At 39.7% G+C, this 14,651-nt stretch overlaps 1 protein-coding gene across 7 annotated transcripts in view; it reads right to left on the bottom strand.

Annotated features, from left to right (window-relative positions):
* The window catches only part of ITPR1 (inositol 1,4,5-trisphosphate receptor type 1), a 251,731-nt gene that overhangs the window by 12,588 nt on the left and 224,492 nt on the right, over nucleotides 1-14,651 (bottom strand). For all 7 annotated transcript variants that reach the window (XM_078853566.1, XM_078853570.1, XM_078853568.1 and 4 more), the window contains 4 exons: nucleotides 13,788-13,889; nucleotides 11,820-11,962; nucleotides 8,432-8,597; nucleotides 7,315-7,475 (listed from right to left, as the gene is read on the bottom strand). In XM_078853566.1, the coding sequence (XP_078709692.1) occupies nucleotides 7,315-7,475; nucleotides 8,432-8,597; nucleotides 11,820-11,962; nucleotides 13,788-13,889 (572 nt within the window). The remainder of the gene's footprint in view (nucleotides 1-7,314; nucleotides 7,476-8,431; nucleotides 8,598-11,819; nucleotides 11,963-13,787; nucleotides 13,890-14,651) is intronic.

The raw sequence follows: 14,651 nt of genomic DNA, 5'->3' as shown, positions 1-14,651 counted from the left end.
CTGTATCTTCTAAACAGTCCAAAGGCTGACAATTGTTGTCACAGGTGAGAGAATTTCGTTACAGACAAACACTACGCAGTGTTAATAATCATGATGAAGGGCTGCTGTAGGATTACCCAAAGAAGGTTCCCTTGTTCCTTCAGAAATTACAGCACCACCCTTTCCGTCCACCTAGTTCTAGTTGTTTCATTGTAAATTATTTAAGTAAACCGGGATACGTTATATCATGAACAGCTGGGCTGGATGGAAGACTTAATTGGTCGAAGAGTGTGCGAACAGTTGCCCTTGGATGATCACGTTAGAACAATAATCATCAATGTGCTAATAGTAACGAAACCCACCTAGTTCTTGTGAAATGTACCCAGTGAGAGAGATCAGCCGGTCTCTGAAGTGATGCTGGGTCAAGTGGGATATGGTCATTTTGTGGACTGGAGGAAGTGGTACTGGTGACTCAGCAGGTTGCTCTCTAGCCTCAGATTTAGGCTGGTAGGAAGAGCACTGCAAATAGTAGGCCACATCCTCAGCTGGTGTGCATCCCCAGCAGAGGACCTACCCCAACAGACTTGGAACCAGTGCCTCAGCAGAGCATTAGGTACTGTGCTGCCAAATTTGTACATGGGATACAAACCAGATATGGTCATTAAAATCCATGGCACTATTCCCAACAAGAGGGATGTTAGTCCTGGAGTTCAACAAATTCCAAATCAAGTAGCTTATTTTTCTTACCTAAATTCTCCCACCGGTTTCAAATTCAAAACAATGTTATTCTTCCCCACTTCCTCCTGAGCTACTGTTCAAACACTCACTGTTAAAGAGCTGCTGTCAACTTTCCCTGAGGTGGCTGCATTTCAGCACTAGAATATGTTGCTCCTGTATAGAACACACACCCAGTCTGAAAAGTGCTTTGGGGTCCATCAGTATTTAGGGTACTATAAAAAAACGTAACCCTTTACATTGACTTGAATTTAGGTTTCCGCCCCCCCATTCCCCTCACACCTCTATTCCTGTCAAAAAATGGGCATGTATTTGGCAGAGGTGAAGCCCAGGGTTTATTGTTTGAGATGTTAAAGCGTGGCAATCTCAAATGCCTCCAACAGGCTGATTCTTGAAGGGGCAATGATTGCTGAGCCCTTCTATAAAAAAATAATAATAATAAAAAAATAGGATGAGAGAGTGAAAGAGGAAGCAGAGAGGAATAAAAAGGACCCACACCTGGAGAGTGAGTGGGGTGGAGGGAGAATATTGGGAGAAAATAAAACTCACACTGACATCTTTGTTCTGCTAAACAAAATGATCGGTAAAGGGAAGAGGATCATAGTTGTATTTCCCCTTGACTAGGATTGCTTTGGAGATGTTCTATAATATAACACAGAGCTGTAAGGAAGGCTCCCTTCTTCTAATTACCACCCCTATTCCTCTTTTGTGTTCCCTCCAACAAAGAAGCAGAATCACTGCAAAACCTATCCCTGTTGAAACCCAGGCCTAAATGATCGACCACACAAAGCAGAAAAAAAATCAGTTGGGATAAGCCAAGTGCTGGCAAAACAAGCCAACCTGTAGTTCCATCAGAAGCACTCTGAAGGGCACATACTGTTTTTATCTCCTAGAGGGCAGGATGTATTAGTCTTCTGTGGGGATGATTAGGCCGAGCAATTGCTTCCCTCCATAGCAGTTGCTGATGTGCACCCAAGCTCTTAAATTAATGATGGAACAAACAGCTTAACTAGCTAAATCCAAAGCTCAAGACCAGTGTGCTTGCAACACACTGTTTACAGCAGCCAGTGGCCTTCTGCCAAACATATCTTTTATCTCCTAACTTCCACGGCTATTAGTTATTATCTAACAATGTAATTACATTAGCTAACTCTCTAAAGCATCTTGGGATACGTTTTGCATGGAAGACTCCACCACAAAACTAATTCAAATGCCAGCCTTCCTTTTGTGACTGGACATTAAATTGCTACTGTAACACTTAGCCAAACTGAGGCTCAGAACTCTCAAGTTATAGGTGAACAATTGCATCTGCATAATCTGCATGGGCAGCTTCCCCAATTCTGTGCACAAATAGCTAGTTAGATGTTAGACTGGCCGTTTCTATATACAGTTATGTTGATTGTGCAACTGCATTATCTCCAGGTAGAAATAATGTATGAGCACAGTTTTAAAAGTAATATTAGTTGTTGGGTTTCAGAAAGGTAATTTCAGTCACTCAAAAATGCAGGATTTAGGGAGTCAAATTCTAAATATGCTGGTCATGATTCACCAGTATATTATCTAATTTTTCTTTTTTGCTCGTGTTACTTCATTGTCCCAGTGAAACACTGGGGTAATGCAGTGGTGACACAAGCCCATTATTGTGTAGTCACAAGATTGGTTTGATTCTGACTACCCACCTCTACCACTGTCTCCCCTGAAGCGTATACCCTGTTCCTCAGCCCACTTTGGATATGTCTACACTTCAAGGTGGGGGTGGAATTCCCAGCTGGGAACAAATATCCGCGCTAGTTCTGATCAAGCTAGTGTGCGAATAGGAAAGTGGAACCTTAGCAGCATGACCAACAGGAGGGGAAGTGCAGGTTTAGCATCTCAGATGGGTACATACTTGGGGTGGTTAGCCCCTCCTGCTGCTGTCAGTACACTATTTTTAGCATGCTGGCTCGATCACTTCTATTTGTGAATGGCTTACTTCTGGATGGACAGGGCACCGTACAAGGAGTCAAGAGTCCTGGTTCTATCCCTGGTCGTTCCACTGACCTGCTCTGTGATCTTGGTTCAGTTCAGTTGAATTATGCATCCTTCTGTCAAGGAGGTGATAATGAAACCTACTTTTCTTGGTACAGTGCTTTGACATCTATGGATGGAAAATGCTATTCAAGTGATAAGCATTATTTAGGGAAGCTTTGTAGGCAAAATACTCAAACGGAGGCCCTTTAAAAAAAAAGGGCATCTGTGTGTACATAGCACTCTCTTTCTCTCTCTCTTTCTCACACACACACACTTGTTCACAGTAATCAAATATGTATTTGAAGGGTTATATGCGTAAGTTCATTTGTGCATGGAAAAAGAGAGCAAAGGAATACACCAAATATTTGCACATATAAGTGACAGTGCACTAAAGTTGCACAAAGTGGTTTGTGCGCACACAAATGAAGACAGTAAAAATGAAAAGTGAAAATTTGGCTCTACATACCTCAAACTCCAGAGCAAGGCAAATTTGTACAGACTAGTTATAAATGCCTGCAAACAGCAGTTTGTGACAGATGTTGACTGACACACAAAAAAGATAGCTATACTAATGGGGCTAGTATTAATGAGACTGCTAGAGTAACTAGAGGCAAAAGCAACAACCAAATTCTCAAGGCTAAGAGAATGGGTAGATAAGACAATCTGTAAGGAGTTGCACCAAGTCTGTATTAGTCATTTGGGTGTGGAATGGATGCCAGTGTCTGGCCAATATGAGAAGTGGACACTCCCTTACCCCATCCCTATTATTCAGACATCACCTGATCTTCCTTGATGACTATAAAGCAATACAGTGAGTGAACTAAGTCTTAGTTCCAGGGAAACACAAGGAGCACTGGACTATTTGCCTTGTTGCACAATTAGCATACTTTCCGGATAAAAATGCTTTTGAAGAGTCAATGATCTAACTTAAAAGTCTATCTTTAACAAACATCTGCAGTGATTTAGCCAGATGCACAGAAGTTAGATCTTTGGGAGCAGCGGGGGTGGAGTAGGGCTTATAACAGCTTACAATTCATGTCCATTTGGAGCACTGCTAACCTTTTTCTCATTGTTTTATGGTAATTTCTGCACTATTAAATATTTATCCTTAAAACAATTCAAGAATGCACTCACAAGGCGGTCTGTTCCATACCACGTTTCCTTCATTGTGTGCTGACTCCTGAAGTCTATAACAAGCCTTTACTTAGGTAAAACTCGTCACCTTCAGCGCTCACATAACGACTTCAGGGAACCAGATGATTTATTTATACATCAAAGAGAACAAGCAATTCCATTTTCCAGTTTGTACTTCTCTGGCAGCTTCTATCCGAGGATCTCAAAATGCTTTATAACCATTACGCTGGATCTCACAACCCCATTGCTGAGGTAGAGGATCATTTTTCCCATTTTACAGATGAGCAAACAGACAGTGAGCTCACACAAGAAGTTTACACCAACGATGGGCCTGGAACCCAGGACTCCTAACACATAATCCTGATTTTTAGCTACCAGACCAATCAAACTACCACACAGAATCATAGCATATGGATGAACAGCTCAGAACTCCAGCACCACTTTTTCTAAACCTGGGCATTAACAAATAATGGAAAAAGACCTATCTTGGAGATTTGAACAACCTTATGAAAGCAATTAGAGACTAAAGTTAAAAAAATATTGCAATGAACCGAACTTCATAATCCATCAACTCACTGGGTTTGATTAAAAATTAATATGGTACATCTGATATATATTTGTGCAGGGCTGTTTATATTCTAAATCCTTTTAAGTCTTTGGTTTTCTAAGTATAACTGCTGACTTTTTTCTCCACATTGCGTAGTAAATGAATTAGTCTTTACACATGAAACTATGTAGTACCACATCTATTCAGTGTGCTTTATAGATTTGTTCTCAATTAGGATGGGATTTTTTTTTTTTTTTTGGTTAAACACTGGTTCAAATTCCTGCAGGCTACAAGAGAGGTTATAGAACCAAGATTTAACTCCTTGGTATCACGTACAGTGTGTAGCATCAAAATTGCCATTCACACCGAGATTATTTTTAGTTAAGAACACATCAAGAGATGAGATCATCCTTAAAAGAACTAAGTTGTCTGAATATACAGTAACTGGCATAAAGTTCATGATGCTTAAATGCACTCACTATATGTTAAAGCCAACCAGCATCAGACTTGACTGAAAAGTTGGTAGCATATATAATTCCAAGGTAGTAGATTCACAACAGTATTTGTAATGTCCTGTGCACACCTCTAGTGCTGAAGAAATAAACATACTAAATTGCAGGTGCAAAATTTAACTCTTGCTGAAAGACAAAAACTCAAGAACTGTCCAAGCTATTCTGTTGGGACTCAGGGCAGGAGAGTGAAACATCTTTGAGGTAGATTAGCATCTGTAGTCTCAATATATTTTTGAGCATATCCCTGCTTTCTCTTCAAGCTAATATAGCTGAGTACATATTGCTATTGCACATTGATACTACATTGAAACCTCTGGAAATAAAAGTACCCAGTTTGTGTCACTAGCAAAGATGTTAGAGTTCCACCTTCAGTCTGTTTACATTGGGGGGGGACGACCCTATAAATCTGTCAGTGAAATTAGCAGAGACTTCTGAAGAGCTTGTGCCTGCTGCAGACATTGAGCAATCTCAGATTGTCACCCGCTCCCAATACAAACGACAAAAATAAATCAGCCTCTCCAACAGGATCAATTGAAACCTTGGAATCAGTGGCATGTTGCAAAGGCTTCCCCCATTGCCACTCCTAAATTTGTTTCTGTGATGATGAAAACAAAGAAGTTTGGTGTTCAACAAAACATGCACCTCCCCAGTCATTCCTACACACACCTCAACTATCTCTTACTGAAATATTTAAATAAGACTGAGGCAGCAATACATTCAGAGAGTTCCACTTTTCTTTTTTTCAGGGGGGAGAGGGAAGCAGCAGGGAAAGAGGACAAGGGAAGCTCTCTTGCTTCTGGGTTATCAAACTGAACTTCACCACAACTGCCTTATTGCCACTACTGGTTGAGTTTAGTAAGTTTTGATTTAAAAAGCAGTGATTAAACAGCAAATCCTAGGCTTCTAAAACGGTCCAGCTACTCCCAAACTGTACCTACGACTGCTTCCTGAGGTGTGCAGATTCCACGCACATGTCAGTGCAGTATGTTGAAAACAAATCGCTGCCACCATTTTGACAACTGGAGCTTAAACGCTGGAATTTTGCCAAATGACCCGTGCAGCTTCTCAGCAACTGGTGCGATCAGATGTAAGGACTTTTTAATAATGTTAACAACCCCTAAACAATATTAACACACTCCTTTATGACCAGAAAAATTAAAAGGAACACTATCTTAAAGTACTAGACATTGTAGTAAGCTAAATGAAGGGAACAATATATTCAAGGCAGCCTTCTGACAGCTGCAGTGATGTGCTCTGCTGTCTCACTGTGCTAATCCTCTATCAGGTGATTGCTCACAAGATTTCTTTAAGCCCTCATTACCGAGACAGAAATCCAGAAGTAGCACGTAGACTTCAGTGACCCCGAAGCAACACATACCATCTCAGAGAGACCTTGGTGGGATTTCTATTTAAAGGTATATTGTACATTTTCAGAAAAAGGACTGTAAAAATAAATGAGACCACAGGTCACACGGCACTGTCTATCCACAAAAATAATTCATGAAGGTGAAGACAAGTAAAGAAATATAACTAACTGTACTCTTAGAAATCTGCAAGAGCTCCTGCTAACCAGTTAAGAGCAGGGAGACAAATCAGTAATTAGAATTTAGAGGCAGAGGGCACAGTTCCAGGGGCTCTGAACCTGCAGTTTGGCAAAGACAAGGCATTTAATTTGCTCATCTAAAGGCTTTGCAAATGAGCGGACATTAATATTGGTTTATTACTTTAATAACTAAATTCAGAAGACAACAAGTCTTAGAGGTCAGTTCAGGATACTTTACTATGAGACAGGTTTTACATGCATGTTACATTACAGACAGTTCTCCCAACCTGAGGTGAAAATGTTCTTTTAAACTATGGTACATTAATTTTCAAAACAGAATGGTCTTCCCTTCAACCTAGGCAACTGGTCTAAACCACAGAGACGAGGTAGACTTTACTATTTACATCTATCCACTTGGCCCTCATGTGAATATTTTAGAGGCTTAGAAACCAGAGGTATAAAGATGCAAACTATTCTGTAACTACTGCACTGCAGTTCACACACATCCAGAAATCCAGAAGCCTTGCTGCCTGCACAATTTTAGTACTAACTATCAATTTACCACACATGGATTGAAACCTGCAATGAGATGCAGTCAGTAGTCCATTCAGCAAAACCTTTATCTGGACTTAATCCTCTTACAAAAATCTCTATCTTTATCTTATGCTTCAGGTATATTCTCTGGTTAAGGGGACATTTCCAGAAGTTACAATACTGCATTACGGTAGTCTGTTTTGGTAAGATAAGTCTTCTGTTCCTCAAATTCTTACACGAATATGCAGAATATATATATTTACTAAACAAATATAGACTATATAAATTAACCTGATTTGGGGAAAGTGCTTCAAGCTCACCTTGATCATTTCTGCCACGTAACTTTCTGGTCCAGTATACTCTGTCGAATCTTTTACTTTTACTAAGACGATAAAGCACAAGTAATGCCACATATTGTGCTCTTCTTTAATATGCTCTTCAAACGTGACTGTCTTATTATCAAACTTGTCTCTTTCCAAACCTAAAAGAGAGATCGCACATCCCTATTAGTGTCTAGCAACTCTTGTATAACGTGAGTTCTGAGTAGAAACAAACACACAGTTTGGGGCATTTATGCATTAACAATTAAATATATTCTTGAATAAACAGTGTCACAGGGATTAACTCCCTAGAAAGGGCATTATATGGGAAAACAATGCTCACAGGACTTGTACCACTTCTATTTATTACACAGACTAGAAAAAAGTCATGGTGAAGCTGGCTAGCTATGATATGCAATGAACAGTTTTTGCTACATCTCATTAAAATAGCCTCTTTTTGAAATAAAGTTATGCAAAGCACAGCATCTAATTTGCAACAAACTTCTAAGTGATACTTGTACGTCACTATATACGTTTATGTAACTTATGTATTGCCATGTAATTTAACCACTGTGGCCCCACAGCCTCAATAGTTTAACTTTTCACTTCAGTGCATTCAAAACCAGGTGCTTTACAGAAACCATCCAGCATCTTTGGAAACATGATCCATTTTAGTTTATTTAATGCTCCAACATAAAACTGTTGTCTAAAACACAGGTGAAACATGGAACAAGCCAGATGAAGTAAACTTAAGAAGAGTGGTATATAAACAGCCTACTCCTATTCCTAATCCCTTTTCCTTATGCCAAGTTCCTCAAACTCTCCAAGCAATATAAAGTCTCCTCCCAATAGCAAAGACAACACAGAAGATGCTCTCAAACAGGAGTCTCTACTTTAAGAAGAGATAATGATGAGCTCTTAGCAGATCCTGAAAAGAGGAAGTAGGTGTAGTAGCTGAGAATGACAGGTAGTTGAAGAATGCTGTGTAGGGTCTACCAACACTGTAGGATTCCTGTTTCCCAAAGCCTTATAACTTCCTGGGGAAGCTAGCCTGCAGCTACCTTTGGGTTAGGATGGATCAGCTGCTAGCTCTAAAGCAAACACTTCAAATGCTTACCACAAATAAAGCAAGTTGTTTTTAAAATTTCTTCTTTCTTCTGCTTTTCACTCCTTAGATCAGCAAAAGTGTCAATGATAACACCAAAAATCAGATTAAGGACAATAATGATCACCATGAAGAAGAACAGGAGATCGTATATCACTCTAGCAGCAAAGAGTGGTTCCTGCAAGACAAATATTTTAAAAAGTTAACCCTGACACTTACCATGACTGTTCTCTCTTTCAGAACACCACTCTGTGAAGTCTTCCAATGATTAAATTTAATATTTTAAATTCTCTATTATCATAAAACAAAAATCCTAAATTACTAACAAGAAAAACATCAAACTAGTCAGTGATAGGATACAATCTCCCAGGGATCAGTTCTCCCCTACCTGTTATCTGCAAGTCTCTTTTCCCTCTTTGTTATCTACCCTATACTCATTGAAGTCTTGCCATTTATTTCTTCTATTCCTGATCACCTCGACATTCCTTTGAGAGGTTGTTTTCATTATACATACTAGTAACCACATATATTCTCTTAATTAGCTAAAGCAAGAAACAAAGTTTTGTTAGGCTCCCCAGTGCCTGTTTTACTACTGATGAAGAATAAAATGTTCAAAAGCATCTAAGGGTAAGTCTATACTGTGATAAAAAAAAACGAAGGCACAGAGTCTCAGAGGCGGGTCTCCCCTGGCAGCGGGGTCCTGGAGCCCAGGTACTAGCCCAAGCCTGCATGACTGCACCACAATTTGATAGCCTCGCAGCCCCAGCCTGAGGTAGCTGACCTGGGACAGACATGGCCATGACACAGGTCTTTTGTTGTAGGGCAGATGTACTCTATGGGTTTGTCTACAAGGGGACACTCAGGGAAGTTAACCCAAAGGCACAGATTTAAAGTGGGTTAGTTAAACCGCATTAAAACCTGGTGTGGTTGCTCTGATTCAGAATTGAAGTGGCCTTAATTCAGCTAAGTTTAATTCACTTGGAATTTAATTAAGCTAACCTGAACTCTGACACCACCTAATAAAGAACTCAAAGATGACCCCGCACCACAGGTTACCCAGGAATTTAAGGGTATCATCAAATCCTTCCCCAAGCAACTCCAAGAAAAACTCTGCAACCTCATCCCTTCTACATGCTTCCCAAGATACACAAACAGGGGAACCCAGGCAGCCCGTTGTATCTGGCTCCCACACTCTTACTGAAGGAATATTCATGGAAATCATCCTCATACCACTCAGCACACCAAGGACCATCAGCTTCCTCCAGGACACAACCAACTTCCTCCACCTATTCTGCAACATTAACAACCTCCCTCAGAACACCGTCCTTGCCACCATAGATGTCACTTTCCTCTGTACCAATATCCTCACAATGACAACATCACTGCCTGCCTCAGATATCTACAAGACATGGACAACAGTCAACTATCCACCCGTAACATATTGCCAAACTCATCTATTTCATCCTCACCCGTAACAGTTTTACATTCAACAACAAGCACTTTATCCAAATCATGGGAACATCCATGGGTACTAGGCTGGTTCCTCAGTATGCCAACCTCTTCATGGGCCACCTTGAGGAAGAATTTCTGGACAAATGCACCACAAAAATCAATAATATACCTGAGATACATTAATGATATTTTCATTCTCTGGACAGATGATAAACTCCTTCACAGATTTCCACCACAACTTCAACAACCATCACCTCTTCTAGCCTTCAAACAGACGCCTATCTCACATTTTAAAAACATAAGAACGGCTATACTGGGTTAGACCAAAGGTTCACCTAGCCCAATATCCTGTCTTCGGACAGTGACCAATGCCAGGTGCTTCAGAGGGAATGAAGAGAACAGGTAATCATCAAGTGATCCATCCGCTGTCGCCCATTCCCAGCGTCTGGCAAACGGAGGCTAGGGACACCATCCCTGCACATCCTGGCTAATAGCCATTGATGGACCTATTCTCCATGAACTTATCTAGTTCTTTTTTGAACCCTGCTATAGTCTTGGACTTCACAACATCCTCTGGCAGAGAGTTCCACAGGTTGACTGTGTTATCTGAAGAAATACTTCCTTTTGTTTGTTTTAAACCTGCTGTCCATTAATTTCATTTGGAGACCCCTAGTTCTTGTGTTAAATAACACTTCCTTTTTTATTTTTTCCACACCAGTCATGATTTTATAGACATCTGTCATATCCCCCCTCAGTCGTCTCTTTTCCAAGCTGAAAAGTTCCAGTCTTATTAATCTCTCCTCACATGGAAGTTGTTCCATACCCCTAATATTTTTGTTGCCCTTTTCTGTACCTTTTCCAGTTCCAATATATATTTTTTAGAGATGGGGCGACCAGATCTGCATGCAGTACTTGAGATGTGGGCATATCATGGATTTAGAGAGAGGGAATATGATATTTTCTGTTTTATTATCTGTCCCTTTCTTAATGATTCTCAACATTATGTTAGCTTTTTTGACTGCTGCTGCACATTGAAATGATGTTTTCAGAGAATTATCCATAAAACTAAAACTATATATATAGTTAAGATTATGTTTCCCAATGTGCATTACTTTGCATTTATCAACAATGAATTTCATCTGCCATTTTCTTGATCTGTCTCACAGTTTTGTGAGATCCCTTTGTAACTCTTCACACACTGCTTTGGACTTAACTATCTTGAATAATTTTGTATCATCTTCAGTTCTGATTGGACTTTCTGTGCCCTGTGTTGATTGGCTCTTTCTGTAAGGGCAGGAGAGGGAAAGCATTAGCCTTGGAGCTCCCCTGCCTCTTCTACCTTCTTTTCTTTCTGCTCTGTCCCATAGAATCATAGAAGATTAGGGTTGGAAGAGACCTCAGGCGGTCATCTAGTCCAACCCCCTGCTCAAAGCAGGACAAACCCGCAACTAAATCACCCCATACAATCATAGAAGATGATTCTCCACCCTTTTCTTTCAATTTAGCTAACAGCCCCCCCGCAAAACAACCATGGAACTAACATAACTTTTGCTGCCATCACACTGTTCACTCTGGTTGTGGGTTCCACATTTTCCTCCTGAATCTGTCTTGTCTATTGAAATTGTAAGCTCTTCGGGGAAGGAACTTTCTGCTACTCTATGTTTGTACTGCCCCTAGACAATGGGGCTCCATTTTTGGTTGGTCTTTAGGCACTACCCTAAAGTATGATTAATCATCATCATCATCATCATAATGCAGATCAAATAGGTGGAAGCTCATTTCAGATGTGCCATTGCTTGACTTACTGGTTATGGCAGAGATTTAACCATATTAAAATGGAAAGGAACTGGGATCCCCTCTATTTAGTAACATATGCATAATATGTTTAAAACATTCTCTTCACTAAAACTAGATCTCCCTTTTCCTCCCCCATGCCGTGTTAATTTACCTCTTTGGATGGTTTCCTGAGCACATCTCCTACTCCACCCCCACTCCTGAGCCCATGACTCAGTACAGTAACAATGCACATCAGCAATGTCTCGCACGTATGCTCTTTATCCTCTTCCTCAATTTCTTCTTTAGATATCAGCTCTATTAACATAGGAAGCAAAGACAGGTTTAAAAGGCAAGAAGATGTGGTTTAAATAATTCTCTTCATTCTTTGAATGGTCTCTTGTTGGGAATTTTCTTCTCTCCCTTTAAAAACAATCATATGACTCTAACGATGTGTATCTAATAAACCATGTAGATCACCACAGCAGCACTTGTTAGCTAAGAACAGAACAGCTGTTTGGCTGGTCTCCATTGTTGGCTCAGTTGTGTCTCTTCTCTTCCCACCACCAAAAATTCTGTTTCTAGTTTCGTGCTGAGTTGGCTAAATTCTCTTTCCTGTTCTGTTACCATGCACAACTTTAGCTTACCAGATACCTGTTTCTATAGAATCAGGGCTTTTTGACTGTTTTGAGGGCAAAGTGTTTGTTCATATGGATCTCCTGGTATCTGACAGAGGAATGATTGGACAGGTCTTGAGCTATGCTCTGAAAGGAGAGCTTTGTCTCTTGCACTTCAAATGGCTACGGTGCCATTGCCAACTATGGAAATCATATTTTACTTGAAAGGAACAGACGTCTTTTCCCACCAACTTTTACCAGTTTAGCTATAACTTCAGAGTTTGCTCTTTGCATTCCTAATTCATGCATTTTGATTCTGGAAGCTCCAGAACTAATTATGAGTATTCTGCAAAAATAGACTATTAAAAAAAACTCTCCGTGTCTTTCCTCTGATAATAAAAATGCATGTGCATTTATTGCAATATTAAACGTTAAAGATGGGTCTGAATCAAAATGTTGTGTTCAGACATCTCCAAACATTAGGGAGGTGATCAGAGATTTGTGCATCACATCCACCTCTGGCTGTAGACAAGCATTGACATAAATAGATATCAGCCTGACCTCTGACATTATCACGTTTCCTGTGTCTTTTTGCAAATAAAGTATGTGAAGACCACCAAAATCATCCCCTGCCTCCTACAGCCAGGAAAGGATGGAAGGAACTGTTTTTGTATCTGTGCCATTGCTCAATTTATCATAGGGCACACTGGTGCAAACAGACATTTCCTCTTTAGAAGATGGGCTCTTGGCCATCATTGACCTTTGAAACATAAATACTTTATTTGAATGAAAAATACCAACATTGTATCTCCCAGTCAACACCATTAATCTCCACAAGGAAGTAAATGTAACATGTAGGAAATAAGACAAAATATTTCACTATTCAACTTAAGGCTGATCATTGTACTACACACATTTGGACAAACATACTGCTATATTTCATGCCCAACATATTTATTTTTTCTTGTTTTTTTTTTTAAACCCATTTCATGTGTTTATTCTGTTTATTATTTCTTAATACTCCAGAACAATATTAAAAACTGATTCCTTCACTAATTAGTTAGAATACGGTCATCACCAACGCATTTATATTTGACTGCATCTTTCCACAATAACATTGGAAGATGCTTGTACCTTCAGAGACCAACTTATGAGGTCAGAATTGTTGATCTGCTGTTGCAAGGTTCAGGATTTTACAAAGAGGACTAGCTGCATCACTTTACCCCTCTCAAATTCATAAGGAAAGGCATTTCAAAACACAACATGTTTCAATTCAGTTCAGTACTAAGCAATCCCATTGAATAAAATAAGTATTTCTAGTCTCCATACAGTATTTCACGTACCAAAACATATTTACGCTATTGAGAAGGTGGGATAAGTTAATCTGCCCTCAAACCAGATGTGTCCCTGATATCTTTATTCTGCCTGGTTTAATTACACACTTTTTTAAAAATGTAAGATACTTGGCTAGAACAAAGTGAAAATTAAAGCTGCGCTGTAAGAGTTCAGTCATGAAAGACACCTACCTTGTGAAGGAATGTCTGAAGAACAGTTTTCCCCACTACCGGCTCTACATACATCTGAATACAGGAACTCCCCAGTCATGGTATCACCAGCTTCTGTATGGTCTACAAAAATGCAAGTTGTGGCATCAAAAAAGGTCATTTAACATTGCTTCAGTTTTTACATAACTGATTCACAGGTGTTAACACACACTGTAATATGAACGGAGTCTGCACTAAGTAACATGCGTATATTCCTGGGAAAGATTTTTCCACTGATATTTGAAGGTTAGAGGCCAATTAAAGTCTTGCATCTCGTTATTTAACAATGTTTAAATGAAGGACAAAATAAAATGCTTTCCATTTCTGTGCACTAGGACCCAACACCATACAATTATTGTACACAGCACTCAGCCCCAAAGTTCATGAAGTAGTTGAAATTGATACACTACGTTGTATACACTACGTTCAGATGACATGCTTTCAACGTGCCTCAAAAACTTGCATTCATCATGCAGTGCAAGTTTATCAGGTGTTAAAGATAATCAGATGTCCCTGGCACTGAGATCAACTGTGTGGAAAAGTTGAAGCGAAGTGTCATTTGGTTCTTGACCTCTAGTTTGGTAAATGGTAGAAATTAATCTCTGGTAGCAAGATGACCAAGCAAAGCTTTTCTGAACAGTTTAAGATTTGGAGAAAAAAAAATGAAATGCCTGGTTAATAAGGTTATCTGCTGTTCTTTCTGTACTCCTCAATCACTAAGCTGACTGTTTAATGGAAAGCAGCATTTTACTTGCAATGACCAAAAAAACCCAACAACTTGCTATTGAGCCTAAAAAAGCAACTATTTGGTGGCTGTTAATATTCTGAATGCAAACTGAGGAAAAG

This window comes from Lepidochelys kempii, chromosome 7, assembly GCF_965140285.1.
Source record: "Lepidochelys kempii isolate rLepKem1 chromosome 7, rLepKem1.hap1, whole genome shotgun sequence".
NCBI classification, from domain to species: domain Eukaryota; kingdom Metazoa; phylum Chordata; order Testudines; family Cheloniidae; genus Lepidochelys; species Lepidochelys kempii.
Note: the sequence above shows the minus strand (reverse complement) of the source record. Positions and strands in the feature narration are given on the sequence as shown.